This window comes from Andrographis paniculata, unplaced genomic scaffold (assembly GCF_009805555.1).
Source record: "Andrographis paniculata isolate CXL003 unplaced genomic scaffold, ASM980555v1 Contig49END, whole genome shotgun sequence".
Taxonomy (NCBI): domain Eukaryota; kingdom Viridiplantae; phylum Streptophyta; class Magnoliopsida; order Lamiales; family Acanthaceae; genus Andrographis; species Andrographis paniculata.
The window spans coordinates 4,663,682-4,683,207 of NW_026137583.1; the positions used below are offsets into that span (position 1 = coordinate 4,663,682).

A 19,526-nucleotide genomic window follows, 5' to 3' on the forward strand; every position below is an offset into this window, starting at 1 on the left:
GTTCGATGTTGATGTATTTCAATTATTATCTATTCTATTCTGGATATTTATATATTGTGAATTGTTTTTAGTTACTTTCAAACGGCAAAAAAGTTAATGACAACAATAAGTAAATAAATAAATGAAATCAAGAAAGGTAATTGCAATTAAAAGATTTGATATTCTATTGAGTAATTCACAAAATTCAATTGATATTATATGTTAATCTAAGTCACACGTGATCTGAATCTAAAATATTTGAATATGCTCGCACATGATGATCATTTTAATAAACTCGTGGACTTGGAATAAATATCCGACTTGGCCAAATATAAAAAATATATATAACTCACACGTGATCTAAATGTAAAATATTTGAATCTAGTCACTCATAATCAGCCTAATAATGTCGTGAATTTAGTACAAATATCCGACGTGGCCAAATATATGTATAAATTTATTATCATATTTTTTTAAAAAAATAAAACTTAGATATAATTCAAAAATGATATGTCGTAACAAGAAAACCATATAGATATTTTAATATTCAAATTTGGTGTTATTTTATTGTTAAATTTATAATTATTATTATTATTATTATTATTATTATTATTATTATTATTATTATTATTATTATTATTGTTATTATTAACTTCAAAGATTCCCATTAAGTTTTACTATAATTATTGTGTGTTTTTTCTTTTCTTTCTTTTTTTTTTTTGGGTAGAAAAAAGGTCTATTGTACGTTGGTTTGTTAAAGAAAATAATGTATTATTGTCACATGAATTACATAATAAAGAAATTAAAAATGAATTACGTGGATTTGTATTATTTCTTTTACAGTTCAATTTGTTTATATGGATGTGTATTTTTTTTTTTATTTTGTAAAATAAAATACTTATTAAATCTGATATAAAAATTAAGAAATAATATTTGATATAATATTTAAGAAGATAACAAAAAAATGAAATCAATAAATAAATATAAAGCTCTCGATCTCAAATATTTTTATTGGAGATATTTTGTTTGTGTATATATTTACATAATAATTTGATATAATATCTTGTTAGAAAAAATAAAATAAAATTATTTGGTAGAAGAACATAATCTTCCTATTTATTTTATTCATATGTAAAAATTTTAAAAATATATATATTATATCAAATATTATCAATGAAAGTAAATAATTTCTTATTGTATATATTAATTTTCTTAAATACATACATATCATATTAAAAAATTAATTAACCATAATGGATTTTATTTTGTTTATCCCCAATGTTGGTACAAATTTATTTTATAATAGTTGATCGATTCTCAAAATTTTCGAAATATGAGTTTTCTTTTAAGGTTGTTCATGAATAATTTGTATATCTCTAACTAAGTGGTTGAGAATAATAACATATGTTTGACTTAATTGTACTGAGAACACCCGATCTTGACGAAAATGAGGTTAGGAGCATTGAATAAGGTCATGTATTTTTTAGCTAGATCATGTACAATATATACAATAATTAATGCGTGGCTGAGGATGCGTCAAATACACGTGGAGCATGATCAGCGCATTGTGTACATACACATTCGTGTGCGGCGACAAAGTTCAAAATCATAATTATTACAAAATAAGCTAAAATATATTTATTGAAGTCGAAAAAAGGTAAATTTGCCGGTTTGTAGTTTGAAATATTTGAGCCCATTTGTGTAGCTTTCTCAAACCAATCTTGAATAACTATACATTCAAGTAATATTCCTCTAAATTTATTATAAATTTCTTTGTTTTATTTTTAACTCTCTTTTTTTTCGAACCAATCCCGAATAACTATTTTATTTTATTTGTATTCTTTGCTGACACTTTCCATTATGGAAGGTAATTTTATTTATCATTCATATATCTTTCATGCACTTTTCTTTGGAAGTTTTGTCAATGATGTGTATAATAGTAACAACTAGTCATGCATATAACTGATTTGGTATACATATGTGTGTATGTAATTGTAGAGCATGTTGGGGGCATTAATTTGTGGGGTAATTCAAAGATGAAGAGATGAGTATGATTGATAAATTATGAGGGTAAGATTCTTCCATGGATGATGACAAAGTCCCTCTCTCTATTGCAAGATCAAGAATCTCAAAAGTGTACATCAGTTGAAAAGATAGAAAGAAGATATATGTGAGATTGATGAAATGGTTGTTGATGTAGGTAAGTATTTTTCTGATTCTCTTGACTTTGTGTAGTTTCTATATTTTTATCGAGGATAATGTTCCACGTAGGAAGTGTAATAAAACAGTGGGGGCATTGGCTCCTATAACTTGACTAATTTAAGTCCTATTTTAAGAAATGATAACAAACTTTTTTTTTTTTAGTAATTAAAGAGAGTGAAATTGGAATTTGGTGAATTGTTGCGATGAGGATTTTATAATTTTGTCCGTGCAAAAATTGTAAATAAATATTTTAGTGTATGAATTATCCCATTTTGGGATCGTGAATGTAGTCTATTGTGACACCAAACCACTTTAAATTCTCGTATTTTATTATTTCGTTTTTCTCTACCCACCCCAGGTAATTTCATTTTTGTAGATTGCACATATATATATATATATATATATATACATATCATCTCCTGTGGTGTTAGTGTTATAGGATTTATGATGTGTGTGTTGAAGTTCAAAGTCAGGTCAAAGAAAAGGGACCCCTAAAGTATTACAACTCTCAGGTTTGGATACAATATTATTATTATTATTATTATTATTGAACTCCAAGGTCTCAATGGAATCATCTGTCTGCTTGCTTGCTTGCTTGCATATCTTACTCGATAACTTCTTGTTTCTTTACTGTGTTTAAATTTGCAGAAAGATCCATTCTGCAGCTTTGCTTACCTTCGTTCGCAAAAAATATAGTTCTATATCGTCCGTCAAATTTATTCTCATTTTTGTTTTAGTTCATCGCTAAATTTATTTTATTATTAATTTTGGGAAAGTCTTTAATTTTATTATTTTTTTTCTATTCAATTATTTTCATTTCTAACTAAATTTCCAAACATACACTCAGCTACCTATCACCTTTTAAATAAAATATTCACAAAATGAGCTATTTTTAGTGGACGAAAACAGTAATATATAAATAGATAGATAACCAGTAACTAGCCACTGTGAATATCTATATATATAAAATATATGGGGAAAGCTACTACGAACTGATTAATTATAATCTATTGGATTAAAAATTAATCCAACGGAATTATAATAGTTAAGAGTAAAATTATAATTTTATTTTATCAAAAATTAATCCAATGATTCTTGTAACAGTTAGAGTAAAATTGTAATTTTGATCTCATGCCATGTTTCTTCTCTTTTTTTATCTTTCTTAAAAAATAATAAAAAATATATAACTTATTTAATATTCAACCAATTATAAAAATATATATATTATTTTTATTTATTAAAAAAAATATAACTTAAAAAGCAAATAACAATACTCTTTTTTCATAAAAAAATTATCATTATATTTTACACTAATAATTTTATTAAAAAAATTATATCATTATAATATAAGCAGCACATCTAATTAATAAAATATCATACAAGTAATATAAAAATATCATGTATATATATTTCATTATTAATTTATTCACCAATATTAATCTATATAAAAAAGAGTACAATTTCATATACATAAAAAATCACACAAATAAAATAAAATAGAATAAAACACAAACAAACATGATAAAATATAATAAAATATATATAGAATGTATATTTTATTATTAATTTATTCACCTAAATTAATCTACTTTATTAAGACGGAAAAAATATATTATACAATAATATTATTAATATAATTTAATTACGTTAAAAACAGATTTTATCATTTCATTATATTACATATATTATTATTATTATTATTATTATTATTTTGAAAATATTCCAAGACGGCCCGTCGTTCATTATAGAGAAGCAGAGCAAGCCCTTTTCTCACCACCTTCAAAAAGCTCACACCACTTTCCAACAATTTCCTATAACCAAAATACAGCAGCCTAAGACAGCCTACGCCCACCCCGCTCCCCACACTCCCGTCCAGGTACACTTCTCTAATTTTCTTCATTTTTCATACTTCAATTTCAGCTATGGAGTTTCAAATTCGATCTTTACTTGTCGCTACTCTCTGATTTCATTCTACTTTCGATCCTCTGTTCATTTCGCCCTTTTCGTCTTCTGTTCAAAAAAAAAAAAATGGTTAGGGTTTTAGATTGGGGATTTCTTCATCACTCCCCAATTCCATTAATTGCAAAAAACCTTTGATTTTTCGAAAAAAATCGAGCATGTCTTCTTCTTCCTCTGCTGTTTCAGACAAGCCCAGGCTGCCATCGAAGCCTCTGTCCTGCTTAATCACCTTCTCCATCTTCTTACTAATCTCATCTTCCTTTTCTCTGCTCCAACTCTCCCGCACCTCATCGTTCCTCCGACTAATCGTGCCGCCGCGTACCAGTTCCCAAAATCCGTCGATCAATTTGAGGTCCGAACATGGCAGAATTAAGGATGTTCGAACATCCTGCAACGACGAACAACCTCTTCTTAGGGTTTACATCTACGATTTGCCCCCCGATTTTCATTTCAAGCTCTTGGGATGGATCCCCAATGGCGACGAAACATGGCCTGACGTCAGCGATCCAAATCGGATTCCGACATATCCCGGCGGCTTAAATCAACAGCACAGCGTCGAGTATTGGCTGCTGCTCGATCTGCTCTCTTCGGAGATTGCCAATGTACTTAGAATCAGACCGTGTACCGCCATTAGAGTGCTGAATTCGAGCGAATCCGACATTGTCTTCGTCCCGTTTTTCGCGTCGTTGAGTTATAATCGGCATTCGAAGATTCAGGATAATCAGAAGCTTAGCTTAGACCGGCAGCTGCAGCGACGATTAGTCGAGTTTTTGAATGATCGAATAGAGTGGAAGAAGGGTCGGAATCATTTGATCGTCGCGCATCATCCGAATAGCATGATGTTCGCGCGAAACATGATCGGTTCTTCGGCGACGTTCGTGCTCGCAGACTTCGGGAGGTATCCGTCGCATATTGCCAATATGGAAAAGGACGTGATTGCGCCGTATAAGCACATGGTTCAATCGGTTTCGGCTGCTAATTCCGCGCCGTTCGATAAAAGGCCAACTTTGATTTATTTTCAGGGCGCGATTTATCGGAAAGACGTGAGCTTTATGTGAATTCGATGTCGTTATATTGATTTTCGATCGGAAAATGTTCGATAACGGTGTGTAATTTGTCGTCGTGAATTTTCAGGGCGGAGCGATTCGACAAGAGTTGTACTACCTTCTAAAAGACGAGAACGATGTGCATTTCTCGTTCGGGAGTGTTCAGGCGAACGGCGTGCGGGAGGCGGGTGAAGGGATGGCGTCATCGAAATTTTGCCTTACGATAGCCGGCGACACGCCTTCGTCGAATCGATTGTTCGACGCCATTGTTAGCCACTGCGTTCCCGTGATTATTAGCGACGATATCGAGCTACCGTTTGAAGACATTCTCGACTATTCAGAGTTTTGCGTTTTCGTCCGAGCGTCCGATGCTGTGGAAAAGGGATACCTTGTGAAGCTTCTCCGAGGAATCGCCCGAAAAAAATGGACTAAAATGTGGGAGAGATTGAAGGAAGTGAGTCGGCATTTTGAGTACCAATACCCTTCTCGACGTAACGACGCTGTCGACATGATTTGGCAGAGCATCGCGCGAAAGGCGAAATCAAAATCGAAATTGAAATCGACGCAGTTGTTTATTCATAGGAAGAATAGATACCGGTCGAAGAATTTGTAGCAAATCGATCAATTAAAGAACTTGAAATCACTCGACGAGAAGGTAAAACGGCTTCGTTAGGGTATATACCGTTTTGTCGATGATAATATATGTCTCTTGGTTGTGTTCGATCTTCGAAAGATGTACGAATATCGCAACTCTTTATAATCTCGATGATGTAAGGTCATCGATTATGTTGGGAGACTATATTATACGTTATTAATACTAGTTCTGTCCGGCTCTAAGGGTCTTATTTACTTTTTGCGTGTTGATTTTTTAATATTATTTATTATATCAAGATGTAGTATAAATTAAGAAAAAATTTGCATAAATACTCCTATTAGTGTCTTATTACACTAATAAAAGGACATTTGTACAAAAAAAATTATATAAATATAAATATATTTTTAATGTTAAGTACAATGACACAAAAGGTAAATGTGACCCTTAGAATCGGACGGATAAAGTATATAATAATATATTTCTCTATTAGCTTAAGTTTTTAGGTGAGATGGTCATTTAACTAATTCGAATCATAACAAACCTCATCGATGAACTTCAAAATTTTGTATGCATTAGTTTCGGTTGTGGATAGGATCGGATCCTCCTTGAACTTTTCTTTTACCCGACCGATATATCTCGAAATTCGTCGTAGGAGAGGGAGCGATGTCAGGGAGGACATTCATTCCCCACAGCGAGGTGCTGTCCAAATTTTGAATCGCGGAAGTTGTAAGGACCGATCTCCCGTGCCCCCATCTTAGTGCGAGGTCTGCGCTGCTCAAAGCTTCGCCTGTCTTGATCTGGAAGGAGAGAAACCCAACACACAACACTCTGAGGATGAAGAAAATTGTCTGAATTGCCGAAATACCGCGCATATTTCGAACCCGAAGAGACAAAATGGATAAGACAAGACAAGAGGAAGCAAGCAAAGTTGTTCTTTGGAAACTATGTTGTAAGAATTTATAGAAAGGGCAAATATATATATATATATAGAGGCTATGTATAGTACACTTAACATTTTGTTAAAGAGGATTTTTACGATGCTTATTTGAAAAAATCAGTACAAACAATACACATTATTATTACACACAACATATAGTGTGTATAATAAATGTATGTATTGTTTTTTAATAGTAACAAGTATGTTGTATAAGAGTATATCATGTGCTAAAATTAAATGTTGTATATATTGTATGAGACTATAACATGTGTTGTTAGTTTATGTGTTATATTTATATTATATTAACGTGTTGTCTGTAGTAATATTGTGTATTATCTGTAATAATACTGTATATTGTTCAGACAGCACACACAATGTGTTGTTGAGATTATAGCATGTGTGTTTTGTTAATGTACAATGTTTATATTATAATAACATATCTGTAATAATATTATGTATTGTCTGTAATTTTCAGCACAGTGCTGAACTTAGTACTGCTGCTTTTTTTTTTTTTTTTTTTTTTTAAAAAAAATTCTCAAAAATACTTCAAAACCACGTCTTAACAAAGGAGCCTTAATGCATTGATTGAATAAAGCAATAAAGCACAAAATGGTTGTTGATACACCTACCATGGAAGCAATACAAAGGCTGTTTTAGAACATGCAAGCCTATATATATCTAAGGCCTGACATAAAGACAGGTTTGAACAAGAAATTCAAATAATACTCAATTTGTTTGGTTTTAATTTAAATTTAAAATTATAACTATTTATTTATTCAATTTTCAATAAAAATATATAAAATATTTAATTTAACAACTTTATTTTAAATCAATTTCGAAAAATACCCTGAACAAACATATTACTTGAAAAAGGCAAGAAAGAATGTTTGCAACAAGATTCCTTGCCCTGTCTTTAGACCAACATTAATTAATTAATTAACTAATTAACAAATTAAAGCTTGTTGCTGATGATGATGATGATGATGCTATGCTGCAAACTGCAAAAAAGCCAGAGAAAGTGTATGTAAGTAACATAGGTGAAGATGAAGATGGTCACAGAAAAGAAAAGAATCCCACCCCAAGAAACTACCCTACTTTTTTTTTTTTTTTTTTTCCCTTTATTTTTAGGTTTTGTGAAAACCCCACTTTGCAATTCCAATTTTTTCTTTTTTTTCTTAGAAGATATCATAATTAATATTGTTTAAACAAAATTCGAAAACAAATTATACACCTTTACATAAAATAAAATAAAAATTCTTTCTCCAATTGCATGCTGATCTTTGTTAGGGTCCATTATTATAGCGCTGGAAAATCCATTCTATTTTTTCTACTATAAAGGTGTTAGATGTTCATTTTATTGTTGGTGGATGTTCATTTTATTGTTGGTGAATTTACTATAAATTTTAAATTTATTAAACGAATTAAGTCGTTTTTGAATTTGGTTCGATTCGGCTTGGTTTAAGCTCGTTTGCTAACATAAACGACTTGAGTTGAATTGAACAATATAAATAGATTTTTTTTGTTAACAAATAAGTCTAAGTTTTATTTACGAACGTTCGTTAAAAAAAAATAAATAAATAAAAATTATTTAAGATATTTTATATTTTTTTTTTTATAAAACTTGCGTACTTTAAGTTTTTATTTAAAATCAAATATCAATTTTGGACAGTGAGAGTGTTTCGTGTAAATTTTATGTTAATATAAGGGGATTTACGAAATAAATATTTTGTGTATTTTTAAGCAGTGTAATATAATTTACTATCTTCTTTGTGAATATTTATGCTTGTAGAAATAATTCAATGTTTGGGCTGGACATCAAGAAAAAGGCCCAGTCTCAGATATAGGGGCCTTTTGTGAGAGGCCCATGAAAGGAAATAGCGCAATTTTATGGAAGCCCAAAATTAAGCAGTTTCTTAGGTGAAGGTATAAATATATGTACAGAGCAGTTTCTGAGCGCAAATTTGAGAGTTAGGGTTTTTAGTTGCAGCACTGATGGCAGAAGAGGCGGTTTCAGAAGTGCCAATGGAGGTTGTGAGCGGGAATCAGGCGGAGGCTGAGGATTCTGAGAATGGAATCTCGAAGCGTCCCAGAGAGGAAGGCGATGATGCGGAAGAAAGTGAGCAGAAGAAAGCGAAAGTGGAAGAGGATGAGAAATCTGTTGAGGAGCGACGGATTGAGTCAGAGGAGAAATTAGAGGACCAGAAGGAAGAAAAGGAAGCGGACGAGGAAGGAAAGGAGTCTGATCCGGTGGCTATCGGACCGAAGGCGTTCGGATCCTCTGTCGAGATGTTTGATTACTTCTACAAGCTTCTTCATACTTGGTGCCCTAACATCAATCTCAATAAGGTAGTATTTTTACTGTTTTTGGATTTCATTTATTTGGTTTATGGCGACAAAGTAACTGTTGATAGCTTGCATTAGTTTAATTGGAAGTTTAGTAATATAGAATGGTTGTGGCCTCTGGAATCGAATTGATTCTTACAGTAATTACTGTGTATTTTGTTTGATGGTAATGCATGGATTGAGATATTTTAAGATAATTTGTGACATCTGGAATTGAATTGATTGATACAGTAATTACTGTGTATCTTGTTTGATGGTAATGTAATGTGGTTTGAGATAGTTTAAGATAATGTAGAATTTTACAGCAATTTGATGATTGTCGTGTTATTTAGCAGAAAATTTTTCAAAATTGCAACTCTTTTTTATCTAGTAATTCTTGTTCATCTTAGAACTTTGCCTAAAGATCAAATCTGAGGTCGATTCTTTCACTCTGTTACTTTAATTTGGGAGAAGCATACACATCAAAACCATTGTTCGGATTTGTCTTATGGTTGGTTAGACACTGCATTGTGCATTTGGATTTAGACTAGAGCCTAATCTTTGCGCCGGTAGGTACTATTGCAACTTTTCGATATCATTGTAAAGCCCATATAGATATATATATATATATATATACACACATAGAGAAGGTAATTTCTAGCTCCTTTATATCGAAGTTTTGAAAGTCTGATTTGTATAATTTTGGAACTTGGAAGATGTTTTCTGAGGAAAAAAAAGGGGAAAGTACTTGATGTGATATGCATGGAAAAAATATGTCAAAAGTTTGAAGAGTATTTCTGTAAGCATAAGTTTTGTGTATAACATATATGTGTAAGATTTTTTCTATAAATTTTATCGCATAACTCACTGATTGTTGTAAGGTTGATGTAGAGAGCAATTTTCTTGATTATAAGGACGATAGCTATCCTATTTATCTGTCATTAGTCGATTGCGTGAATTAACTCGCTAGATGCATTGAAGATCATACATATGTTTTCAAGGTATCATCCAGTGTGCTGAAACTGACATTTTAAATTATGATTCAATCACACGAGCATCTTGTTCATTCATATATTTTAATTTCACGTGTTTTAGTACGAGCACGTCGTGTTGCTGGAACTGATCAAGAAAGGGCACACGGAGGCTGAGAGGAAGATTGGCGCGGGCGTGAAGCATTTCCAGGTCCGATTCCATCCTCAGTTTAGAAGCCGCTGTTTCTTCATCATAAGGGAGGACGAATCAGTCGATGATTTCAGCTTCAGAAAGTGCGTCGACCACATTCTTCCCCTGCCGGAAAACATGCAAATTAAACATGATGTCAATAAGGCCCTCCGGGGAAAGGGCGGCGGCGGTCGCCGGCAAGGACATGGCCGTGGCCGCGGCGGCGGTAGATGAAACTACAGTACTTTACTAATACTACTTTGTTTGCACCTTTTGCTTCATTATAGTTATTGAAATTTTATCTATTTTTAATACTGTGTTTGGATTCAAGTCTACCAATCACCATTTTTTATTGGTGGCTAAAATATATTTACGATCTATCTAATTTGGTTATGTATATTTTTTATGTTTTTTTTATTGTATGTTTTCATTAAAAATCAATTTATTTTTTTATATGAATCAATAATTATTTATTCTTAAAAATAATAGTAATCAAAACATTACAAAATAACAAAAATGAAGTACCTTTTGTTCTTTTTTTGTTAATCAATAGTATATAATTCTTGCCAGTAATTATAATTAGAATTTTATTTTTAATATTGGGTATAATTTTCTTTTATTTTTTTATTTCAAATCAAAATCAAACAAATAACTCAAGACAAAAAAATTATCCTATAACGCGTGGGTTTGTTAAGTCCAATTAATTAATTTAATCGATATATTATTTTATATACAAAAATTTCTCAAATTAAAATATTAAAATAAGTACATCCATTTTTTTTTCATTTGTTTCAGGCTTTTAATAATTAATTTCAGTCTCAGTATTTCCTTATATAAAATATCACTACAAATCAAACAAACACTTAATTTAAACTCGAAATAAAAATTGGCTAACTATACTGTGGGATTAAATACATTTTATTATTTTTATCACTAATAATAATAATAATATAGTGATTAATAAATTGATATTTGCGGGTATTCTTTAGAGTTTCACTTTAATTAGTATTCCTCCCTTCCAAACATTCTACAATAATTTTTTTTTTTTGTTTCAAATACACTGCAAATATTTTCAAATTTAGAAATAAATAATAATATTTTTATACATATACTAATATACACTTCACTTTATCTATCACATCACTCAAATAAAAAAAATAAAAAATCATTTATCTCTCCAATCACATCATTTAAAATCCAAATTATGTCAAATTACCATGCTTAATACTCCCCACTTAAATTCCCGTGCTAAACACAAATGTTGTACGGTGTTTGGGACGGAGGGAGTATTTTATTTTGATAGTGTTTTGGATATTTATATTTAGTTATTTTTATAAGATAATCATATCATATAGTTTTATAGAGAAATAAAATTATTTTATATTAAAAAAAAAAGAAAAAAATGAAACTAAACACCAAAAAATACTTTATTAAATTATGTAATTATTAGTATATTCATACGTATTTACTAAATATCAGTGCAAAATATATTGAATTATATTTTAGTAACTACCACATTATATAAATGTATGAGTGGGGGGCAATTTCTAGTTCGCGGTTAATTATATTTATAGGCAAAATTGTCCATAACTCTATTGTGGTTTCGAAATTCAGCGTAAATTTTCCCTCTACTTAAAAAATCGCATGGTACCCCTTTATACTTTAAAAAATATTGCATGAAACCACTTTGTGGTTTCGAAACTCAACATAAATCCCCATTTTACTTTAAAAAATTGCATGACGCTCACTTATACTTTAAAAAATATTGCATAAAACCCCCTCTGTCATGCAAAACATATAGATAGGAAATCATCTTCTTATCACATGAGGAAAGTTTCATGGTGGTGGGTTTCATGCAACGTTTTTAAAAGTATAAGGGGGTACCACGCAATTTTTAAAATAGAGGGGAAATTTACGCTGAGTTTCGAAACCATAAGGGAATTATGGGCAATTTTGCCATATTTATATTACATCATAAAGTTATTTTAATTAATTAAATTTGTAACATTCATAATAAATAGTAGATTTGAATGCTAATTATTGAGCCATAGATAGTTTATATGTCATGATTAGGTAAATTGATATTATTTGTCCCGTTACGATCTAAATTTATCAATTGCCCAAATTAAACTGATCATATTTATAATTTATAACATTAGGCCTAATTAAGGCTCATTTATATATAGGGTTTGTATTTTTAATATTTTGGGTACTTATTTTTATTCACTATTTTCAATAAAAACATATTTATTTTTTTTCGTAAAATATTATACAAAATAATTATTACAAAAACTCAAACTAATACTAAACAAACCATTGGCAGTAACTACATCTTAATTAATTTTGGAATTTGGGTATTCTATGTTTACATCTACAATGCATCTTTATCAAATTAATTGTTGTATTTTTCTATTAAATATTTTTTTACATTTCGTAATTAATATTATAAAAATATATAATATATATTCACATAAAATATATAGGTTTTGTTCACAAAAACAAAAACAAAAAAAAAATTACTGATATTATTTTTAATATATATAGTATCTATTGAAAAATTAATATTCAACACAAATTATTATTATGGATATTATTGACGCAATTTTTCATATATTACATCAAAAATACATAAAAATTAAAACACTAAACACACACACTCATAATATGATTTTTGAAATATAAATAAATATTATTTATTATAAATAGAATATACATCAATGGATTTTTTTATTTTATTTTATTTTATTTTTTTTGTCTTTATAGTTTTAAATATTTTTGTTTTAAATTATGAATCTATTATAGATAATGATTTTTTACAAGTCTTTATTGACTTATATTATCATTTCTATATACTTATCTATTATAGTTTTTAGAAGTATAAATTTTAGAAAATTTGTGTAGAATTGAAAAACTAAAACACACTCGCATTTTAAGATTATGTTTGAATTGCAATTTTTTTAAAAAAATTATTTATTATTAGTATGAATAAATAATAAATTGACGTGGAAGGTCGTGTAGAGTCAACATATACGATGTATATACACGGACAAATACATTGAGAGAATTTATTAAATATTTAATACGTTCGACGGCGCACGATTCACCACACTCCCTCTCTCTAGATTTAATTAAATTTAAATTAAAATTAAATTAAAATCGCCACTCCCATCTTCACACTTAACTGCACTTCAATTTGTCCCCATAGCCTCTCTCTCTCTCTTCTCTCCCCCCTCTCTCTCTCTATATAGATATATATATATATATATATATATGTGGATAAGTGTAAGTGTCTGCAATTCCCAATTAAACCTTCTAAGTTCATCCCTATCACATCGAAACTCCACCATAAGTGAGAATTGTATCTGCTTCGAGGTTGCAGTCATGGCTATGGCCACCACTAAAATGGAATCAACTTCATCGTCGTCCTCATCGTCGCCCAACGTCAGCAATGTCGCGAATTATTGGTGTTCCAACTACGAAAGCTTAACGATCAAGCCTGAATACGATGATGTCTTCTCCTTACCTGCCCATCTCCCCTTCAGGCATTTCTAACCCTAACCCTAACCCTAATTAGGGTTTTTTTTTTTTTTTAATTTTGATTCATTTCTTTCTTCTATCTCTGATTTTTGGTGTTTTGTACTGTTTATTTGATTCTAATTTGATTTTTTTTTTTTTTTAATGTTTTTTTGGTGAAACAGTGATGCCTACGCCTATGGTTACGATTCTGGAATTTTTCAAACAGGAGGAATATTAGGGTTTTCAGAAACTGGTTTTGATTATCATCCTCTCTCCATTGCAGACATGTTCTTGAGCTTTCCAGATTATGCTCCAAATCATCCCCACATTTCAAGTAATCAACTATAAATTTAAAAAATCATGTTAATTCCACCATTAGTGTTTGATACAAATAATACATATATAAATATATATACGTGTGTGTATATCTCAGTTGGGGGAGATGGACAGTACAATTACAGCACTGAATTCGAAGATTGGGCAGTGTTCGATCAATCTCAGCAGCCACATCAACAATCAATGGAAGATTATGATTTTAATTTTGATAACAAATGTATTGAAGATACTATCAAGAATCGGGATGAAGACAAATCAGGAGTTAAAAGATCATTGGGAGGAATCGAAGAAGTCATTAACAGTACCAACAGCAAGAACAATACTAACAACAATTATTCGAATTCGAAGGATTTGTCGAAGGAAACAATTTCACAGTACTTTTACATGCCAATAACGAAGGCTGCGAGGGAGCTGAATGTCGGACTAACTCTTCTAAAGAAAAGGTGCAGACAATTGGGGATTCAGAGATGGCCACATCGAAAACTCATGAGCCTACAAACCCTAATTCGAAATGTCCAGGTAAAATTTTCAAAATAAAATAAAAATTAAATATTGATTTTGTTGATTTTATTGTATGAAATTTCTGTTTTGATTTTGACAGGAAATGGGGAAGGAGGGAGGGATGGTGGAAGAAACCATAGAAGATCTAGAGATTCAGAAAAGAACAATGGAGGAAATTCCCGACAAGGAAATCGATTGCAGAACGAAGAGATTAAGACAGGCCTGCTTCAAGGCTAATTACAAGAAGAGAAAGTTGTCATCGTCTGCATCTGATTTTCCGAATTGTAGTTACCCTAACCCTAATTGTAGTAATGGTAATGGCAACTGCAGCAGTTGGGTATTCATGGAGGGCCAAGATAATGATGAGTTCTTCAACTCTTGCTAATAAAAATAATTATAATTACATAGTCTGCTGCAACTGCAGTGATCTATTACTTGTATAATGTAAAAGTTTTGTATATATTAGATATATTCATATATATATATATATTCTACTAAATCAAACTTTATTATTACAAGCCCTAATTACTACTTTACCTATAGGAGAAAATAAAAAGTATCTCTTACGGTCATCCTTCTTATTATATTTATAATTATTTTTTTAGTTTTTACTATAATAACTCATTTTTTTTTTTTAATTATTTTTAAGAAGTAAGAGATTCAAATTATTCAATATTTATTTATTTTTAACAACTTATTACTTTCAATAAAAATTTTAAAAAATAATAATTAATTATTATTTAAATTTTTTTTTAAAAATTATCAGTTTAATATATATGTTGATCTATTCAAAAAATTTCAATTTTTAAAAAAGTAAATTATATGTTTCAATATATTAAAATTTATATAGATTAAAATTTAAAATTTTAATATAATATTATATAAAAGTATTATTAGAATATAAAAATATATAGAAATATATAAAAATAAATAAATTAGTGTGAATTCTATAAAATAATAAAGATAATATGTTTGAAGGTAATTTAAATAAATAAATTAGTGTGGATCTTATAAGAAATGATAAATAAAGTAATGTAAATATTAAGTTGGATGTGGCATTGATGATAGAGATAAAATAAATAACAAAATAGAAGTAATATCTGTAACGGATGGTATTAAGGACTGAGTTTGGCCTATTTTTAAGTTTACCAGTCTATTTAAAAACCTATATAATAATTTATTTTTTATTTTTTAAAATTGAATATTAGTAAAAAAAGTATAAATATAATAATTATTTTATGTATATATATAATTATAATTAAAACTAATTAATTTATATTTGGTTATTATTACTAAATTATTTTTTTTAAAAATATAAACATATAATAAATTTTATATATTAAATTAAAATTATATATATAAATAGGACGACTTAAAAGACTTTTTGTAAAGTTTAAAAGACTATTCTAATTAATTAAATAATCTTTAAAATAAGCAAATGATTTGAATAAATAGGTCAAACTGAGTCAAACCAGCGTGGCATATTTCCACCCCTAATCACAGCCTTAATCTAGTCGAAACATTAATGCAAAAAAGGGCTTGGAATAACAGAGGATACGTACATATATAATCATATACATATATCAATATATATAATGCACTCCACAGCCGGTCCGCCGGCCGGCCGCCGTAGCAAAATTTCAGCCGCCGCCGGCCGATTGCTTCTGTCCAAAAGCCACACCCTTTTCAATGCTGGCTTTCAGCTCAGGCTTCAGAGCTTCCAAACCCTTCTCTTCAAACTCCGTCAATCTTTCCAGCTCCGACGACATCACCGCTGCGACGCCGCCCCGTCCCAACCTAACCCTCGACGCAAAGAATGGCAGCTCCGTCACATCCGACTCGACGTACGAGCATTCGTAAACATCACAATCCCCATCGAGACCACGCAGCGACGACTCAACAAATCGTGCCGCCGCGTACGCAGTTGAAAGCGTCGCGGACCCGGACCCGGATCCCGCTTTCGCCTCGACCACCACCGTCCCGGCATTTTGAATCCCCGCCGTCAGCTCCCGGACTTCCTCGTCGGTGAACGGGACCGAAGGCCTCGCCTTTGACAGCAGGGGCAAAATCGTAATATCAGCGTGACCACCGACGACCGGAACATCCACGTCGATTAGGCTGAGGCTTTTACAGCGTGCGACGAATGTGTTCGCCCGGACGACGTCGAGCGTCGTGACGCCGAAGAGCTTCTTTGGATTGTAGACGCCTTTCCGCTTCAAGATTTCGGCGGCGACAGGGACGGTCGAGTTTATCGGGTTTGTGAGGACGTGGATCAGCGCGTCGGGACAGTTGTCCGCGACCGCGACGATCATGTCCTTTACAATGTTGGCGTTGATGCTGAAAAGATCGTCACGGGTCATCCCGGGTTTTCGGGCAGCGCCGGCGGGAATGACGACGACGTCCGCACCTTTCAGGCTGTTCCCGAGCTCGGATTCTCCGGTGAAGTCCGCGACTTGAGACGGCGTATTGCAGTGGCTGAGGTCTGCGGCAACACCCTTAACGTTCGCGATGTCGTAAAGGTTGAGCGTCGAGACGAGCGGCAACATTTTGACAAGTAGCGACAACGGCTCGCCTATCCCTCCGGCAGCTCCGAGGATCGTAACTTTATACGACGCTCGAGGCTGAAAATGCACATACGCTCGGCGCGATTTGGTGATCAACGAAGGCGATGGATTCGATCGCGAAGAACGAAATCTCGAACTTATAGAAACAGAGTATCCGATCGGAAAAGAAGCCGGCGCCGGAGAAGATGTGGACGCCATTGATCCAACAATGCAACCTCCAAATTTACAACACGACATCAACGGCGATTTGATTTCTAAAAAGAAATTAATCAGAACAGCACAATGTATATATACTAAAATATATAAAATGATAACACATGATCGTCGAACAAATTGTACAGTCGAACTTAGCAAATAAGTTATGTAATAACAGCAGATTTTTAAACTAACGCAGCATGTTAACGAAGATGAAATCAGACCACTCTGTAAACGCAATTGCTCTTTAACTTCAACAGAAATTGGCAGAATTAAACTGAAATCAGAGATTGTCAATTTTAAGATCATAAACAACAATTCAAGGCGACAAATTATGATCCAATAAATAAAAGACATTAAAAAAATTTCTGCATTTCGAAGAATTGAAAACGGATCGATTGAAACGAAGATGAACTGTTGGAAGGGCATAAATTGGGGTTTTTAGTAATGTTAGTTCCCAAATACACAATCAAATCTAAACACTGCTGAATCGAATCCAAATTCCACTCAGAAGTCAGAAAATAAACAGAGAACTGCAGATTCAGAAGAAATTGGGGATTTCAGTATACATAAGAAAGAAGAAAAAAATAACCTACCTTAAGGATTGGGAAATCAGGCAGAGAATGGAATTTGGATTAGAGAGCTAGAGCTTGAGCTTGAATCATCATAATGAAATGAGGATGAGGGAAGGGGAGGGGGAGGGGGAGGGGAGGAGTTGTTGAAACACGGATTTCTCCATTGTTATCTTTGGGAATCTGAAAATGGATGAAATGAAAATATCTGCAACTGTTGATCTTTACTTCCATTGCTGATATTGCTTTGTTTGAAAAAAATAAATAATAATAATTATAATTATAATAATAATAATAATAATAATAAAATAATTAGTTTTCGATTTGTCATTTGTGAAAAAAAAAATATACTCGGTCTCATATTTATGTATTCGTATGTTTTTGCAAAGTATAGCTAAATGATATTTTTGCCCTAGTATGTATTAGTATAGAAGGTAATGACAACTGTGTAATAATAATGAAAGTGTAAATGTAGTTATATAATTATATGATTATTTATGAAAATACGACTAAAGTAATAATAATGAAAGAGTAAGGGTAGTTATACAATGATATAATTATTTATGAAAATAAGACTATTATTTTGGGACGGACAAAAATATTAAACAAGATTATTGTATTAAAATAGAGGAGTATTTAATTTAATTTAATTTTCGAAAAAAAAGGTAAATATGAACAAGAAATTTGTGGTAAGAAAAAAAACCACAAGCAAATAAAATATGAACTTTATCACAATTAGATGGTTGGCTCATTTTCTTTTGGGCCTTTTTTGAATGATTTTGGGCCAAATTTGGGCTTTATGTAAAGAGCTAAGATTCACTAACCACTAAAATATAAAATATTTAAAATTAAATAATTCAAAAAATGAAAACAAAGAGACAAATATATGAAAATGTTCACACAAATTTAAATTTATGCATCTATGTATTTTACTTTTTTAATTTTTGTATATATATATACGCACATATATATATGGATCCAGGGCAGCTCCATAACCAATACTAAGCGAGCACCGCCGGCATCGATCCCGGTGGCGGCGGCGGCGGCGCCGCTAGGTTACCCCAATGGAGTCATCAAGAAACGAAGGATTTCTTGATGATTCGGGCAGAGCTTGATCCAACTTTCATGGAGACAAAACATAATAAGCTTACGTGGGAAGTGATCTCTACGAGGATGAAAGAAAAGGGATATAATAGAAGCGGCGAACAGTGCAAGTGCAAGTGGAAAAACCTCGTAACTCGATACAAGGTATAGATACAGATACTTTCGCAGGTTCAATTACGAAATTCTTGTTGCGAGTTCTCTTTTCTCTAAATAATAAGGCTTACTCGACTTCTCGCGTTGACGCGGGTTCGTCGGCGCCTGTGCGCGAATCTTTGTTCGCAATATACGGCTGGACGACGGGTCCGTGAACAGCGGACAAGGTCGTCGTTCGTGATTTTTGGCCGCGACATGCATCCTAGGAAATCCATTTTTGCTGCCTACATATTCGCGAAAATCCGTGCAGGAATTTTTTGGGGCGCCCACTCTGTCTCGATAGACGGCCTGACCGGCATTCGTACGTCGGGTCACGAATTCGCTGTTGTCTACCGGGACAAACATTGACAATGATGCTTCCGCAGGTTCAACAATAGAATCCTT

General features: G+C 31.8%; 4 protein-coding genes across 5 annotated transcripts; 3 read left to right on the forward strand and 1 right to left on the reverse strand.

Moving 5' to 3' along the window:
• Positions 1 to 3,960: 3,960 nt before the first annotated feature.
• On the forward strand, positions 3,961 to 6,035 carry LOC127253112 (probable arabinosyltransferase ARAD1). The gene is made up of 2 exons (XM_051277552.1): positions 3,961 to 5,183; positions 5,275 to 6,035. The coding sequence occupies exons 1-2, from the start codon at positions 4,299 to 4,301 to the stop codon at positions 5,797 to 5,799; spliced, it is 1,410 nt and encodes a 469-aa protein (XP_051133509.1). The 5' UTR covers positions 3,961 to 4,298; the 3' UTR covers positions 5,800 to 6,035.
• A 2,644-nt stretch (positions 6,036 to 8,679) lies between these two features.
• Positions 8,680 to 10,586, forward strand: LOC127252776 (protein EMBRYO DEFECTIVE 514). Its single transcript, XM_051277088.1, has 2 exons — positions 8,680 to 9,064; positions 10,136 to 10,586. The coding sequence occupies exons 1-2, from the start codon at positions 8,711 to 8,713 to the stop codon at positions 10,433 to 10,435; spliced, it is 654 nt and encodes a 217-aa protein (XP_051133045.1). The 5' UTR covers positions 8,680 to 8,710; the 3' UTR covers positions 10,436 to 10,586.
• Positions 10,587 to 13,582: 2,996 nt separating this feature from the next.
• Positions 13,583 to 14,939, forward strand: LOC127252970 (protein RKD2-like). The gene is made up of 4 exons (XM_051277355.1): positions 13,583 to 13,743; positions 13,900 to 14,051; positions 14,151 to 14,572; positions 14,655 to 14,939. The coding sequence occupies exons 1-4, from the start codon at positions 13,583 to 13,585 to the stop codon at positions 14,937 to 14,939; spliced, it is 1,020 nt and encodes a 339-aa protein (XP_051133312.1).
• Positions 14,940 to 15,964: 1,025 nt separating this feature from the next.
• On the reverse strand, positions 15,965 to 18,080 carry LOC127252787 (malate dehydrogenase, chloroplastic-like). Of its 2 annotated transcripts, none has more exons than XM_051277105.1 (2): positions 17,910 to 18,080; positions 15,965 to 17,333 (listed from the first exon to the last, which is right to left on the reverse strand). In XM_051277105.1, exon 2 carries the CDS (start codon positions 17,314 to 17,316, stop codon positions 16,195 to 16,197), a length of 1,122 nt encoding a protein of 373 aa, XP_051133062.1. In that variant the 5' UTR covers positions 17,317 to 17,333; positions 17,910 to 18,080; the 3' UTR covers positions 15,965 to 16,194. The 2 variants fall into 2 exon arrangements, with proteins under 2 accessions (XP_051133062.1, XP_051133061.1); XM_051277104.1 differs by having other exon boundaries at positions 15,965 to 17,372.
• Between the last annotated feature and the right edge of the window lie 1,446 nt (positions 18,081 to 19,526).

What these genes read in the sequence shown, in the direction of transcription:
- LOC127252776 (XM_051277088.1), top strand. Translation starts at nt 8,711, where the DNA reads ATGGCAGAAGAGGCGGTTTCAGAAGTGCCAATGGAGGTTGTGAGCGGG. An exon ending in CTAACATCAATCTCAATAAG is followed by an intron (nt 9,065 to 10,135) that starts GTAGTATTTTTA and finishes CACGTGTTTTAG; the next exon opens with TACGAGCACGTCGTGTTGCT.
- LOC127252787 (XM_051277104.1), bottom strand. Translation starts at nt 17,355, where the DNA reads ATGTCGTGTTGTAAATTTGGAGGTTGCATTGTTGGATCAATGGCGTCC.
- LOC127252970 (XM_051277355.1), top strand. Translation starts at nt 13,583, where the DNA reads ATGGCTATGGCCACCACTAAAATGGAATCAACTTCATCGTCGTCCTCA. An exon ending in CCTGCCCATCTCCCCTTCAG is followed by an intron (nt 13,744 to 13,899) that starts GCATTTCTAACC and finishes TTGGTGAAACAG; the next exon opens with TGATGCCTACGCCTATGGTT. An exon ending in CCCTAATTCGAAATGTCCAG is followed by an intron (nt 14,573 to 14,654) that starts GTAAAATTTTCA and finishes TGATTTTGACAG; the next exon opens with GAAATGGGGAAGGAGGGAGG.
- LOC127253112 (XM_051277552.1), top strand. Translation starts at nt 4,299, where the DNA reads ATGTCTTCTTCTTCCTCTGCTGTTTCAGACAAGCCCAGGCTGCCATCG. An exon ending in GCGCGATTTATCGGAAAGAC is followed by an intron (nt 5,184 to 5,274) that starts GTGAGCTTTATG and finishes GTGAATTTTCAG; the next exon opens with GGCGGAGCGATTCGACAAGA.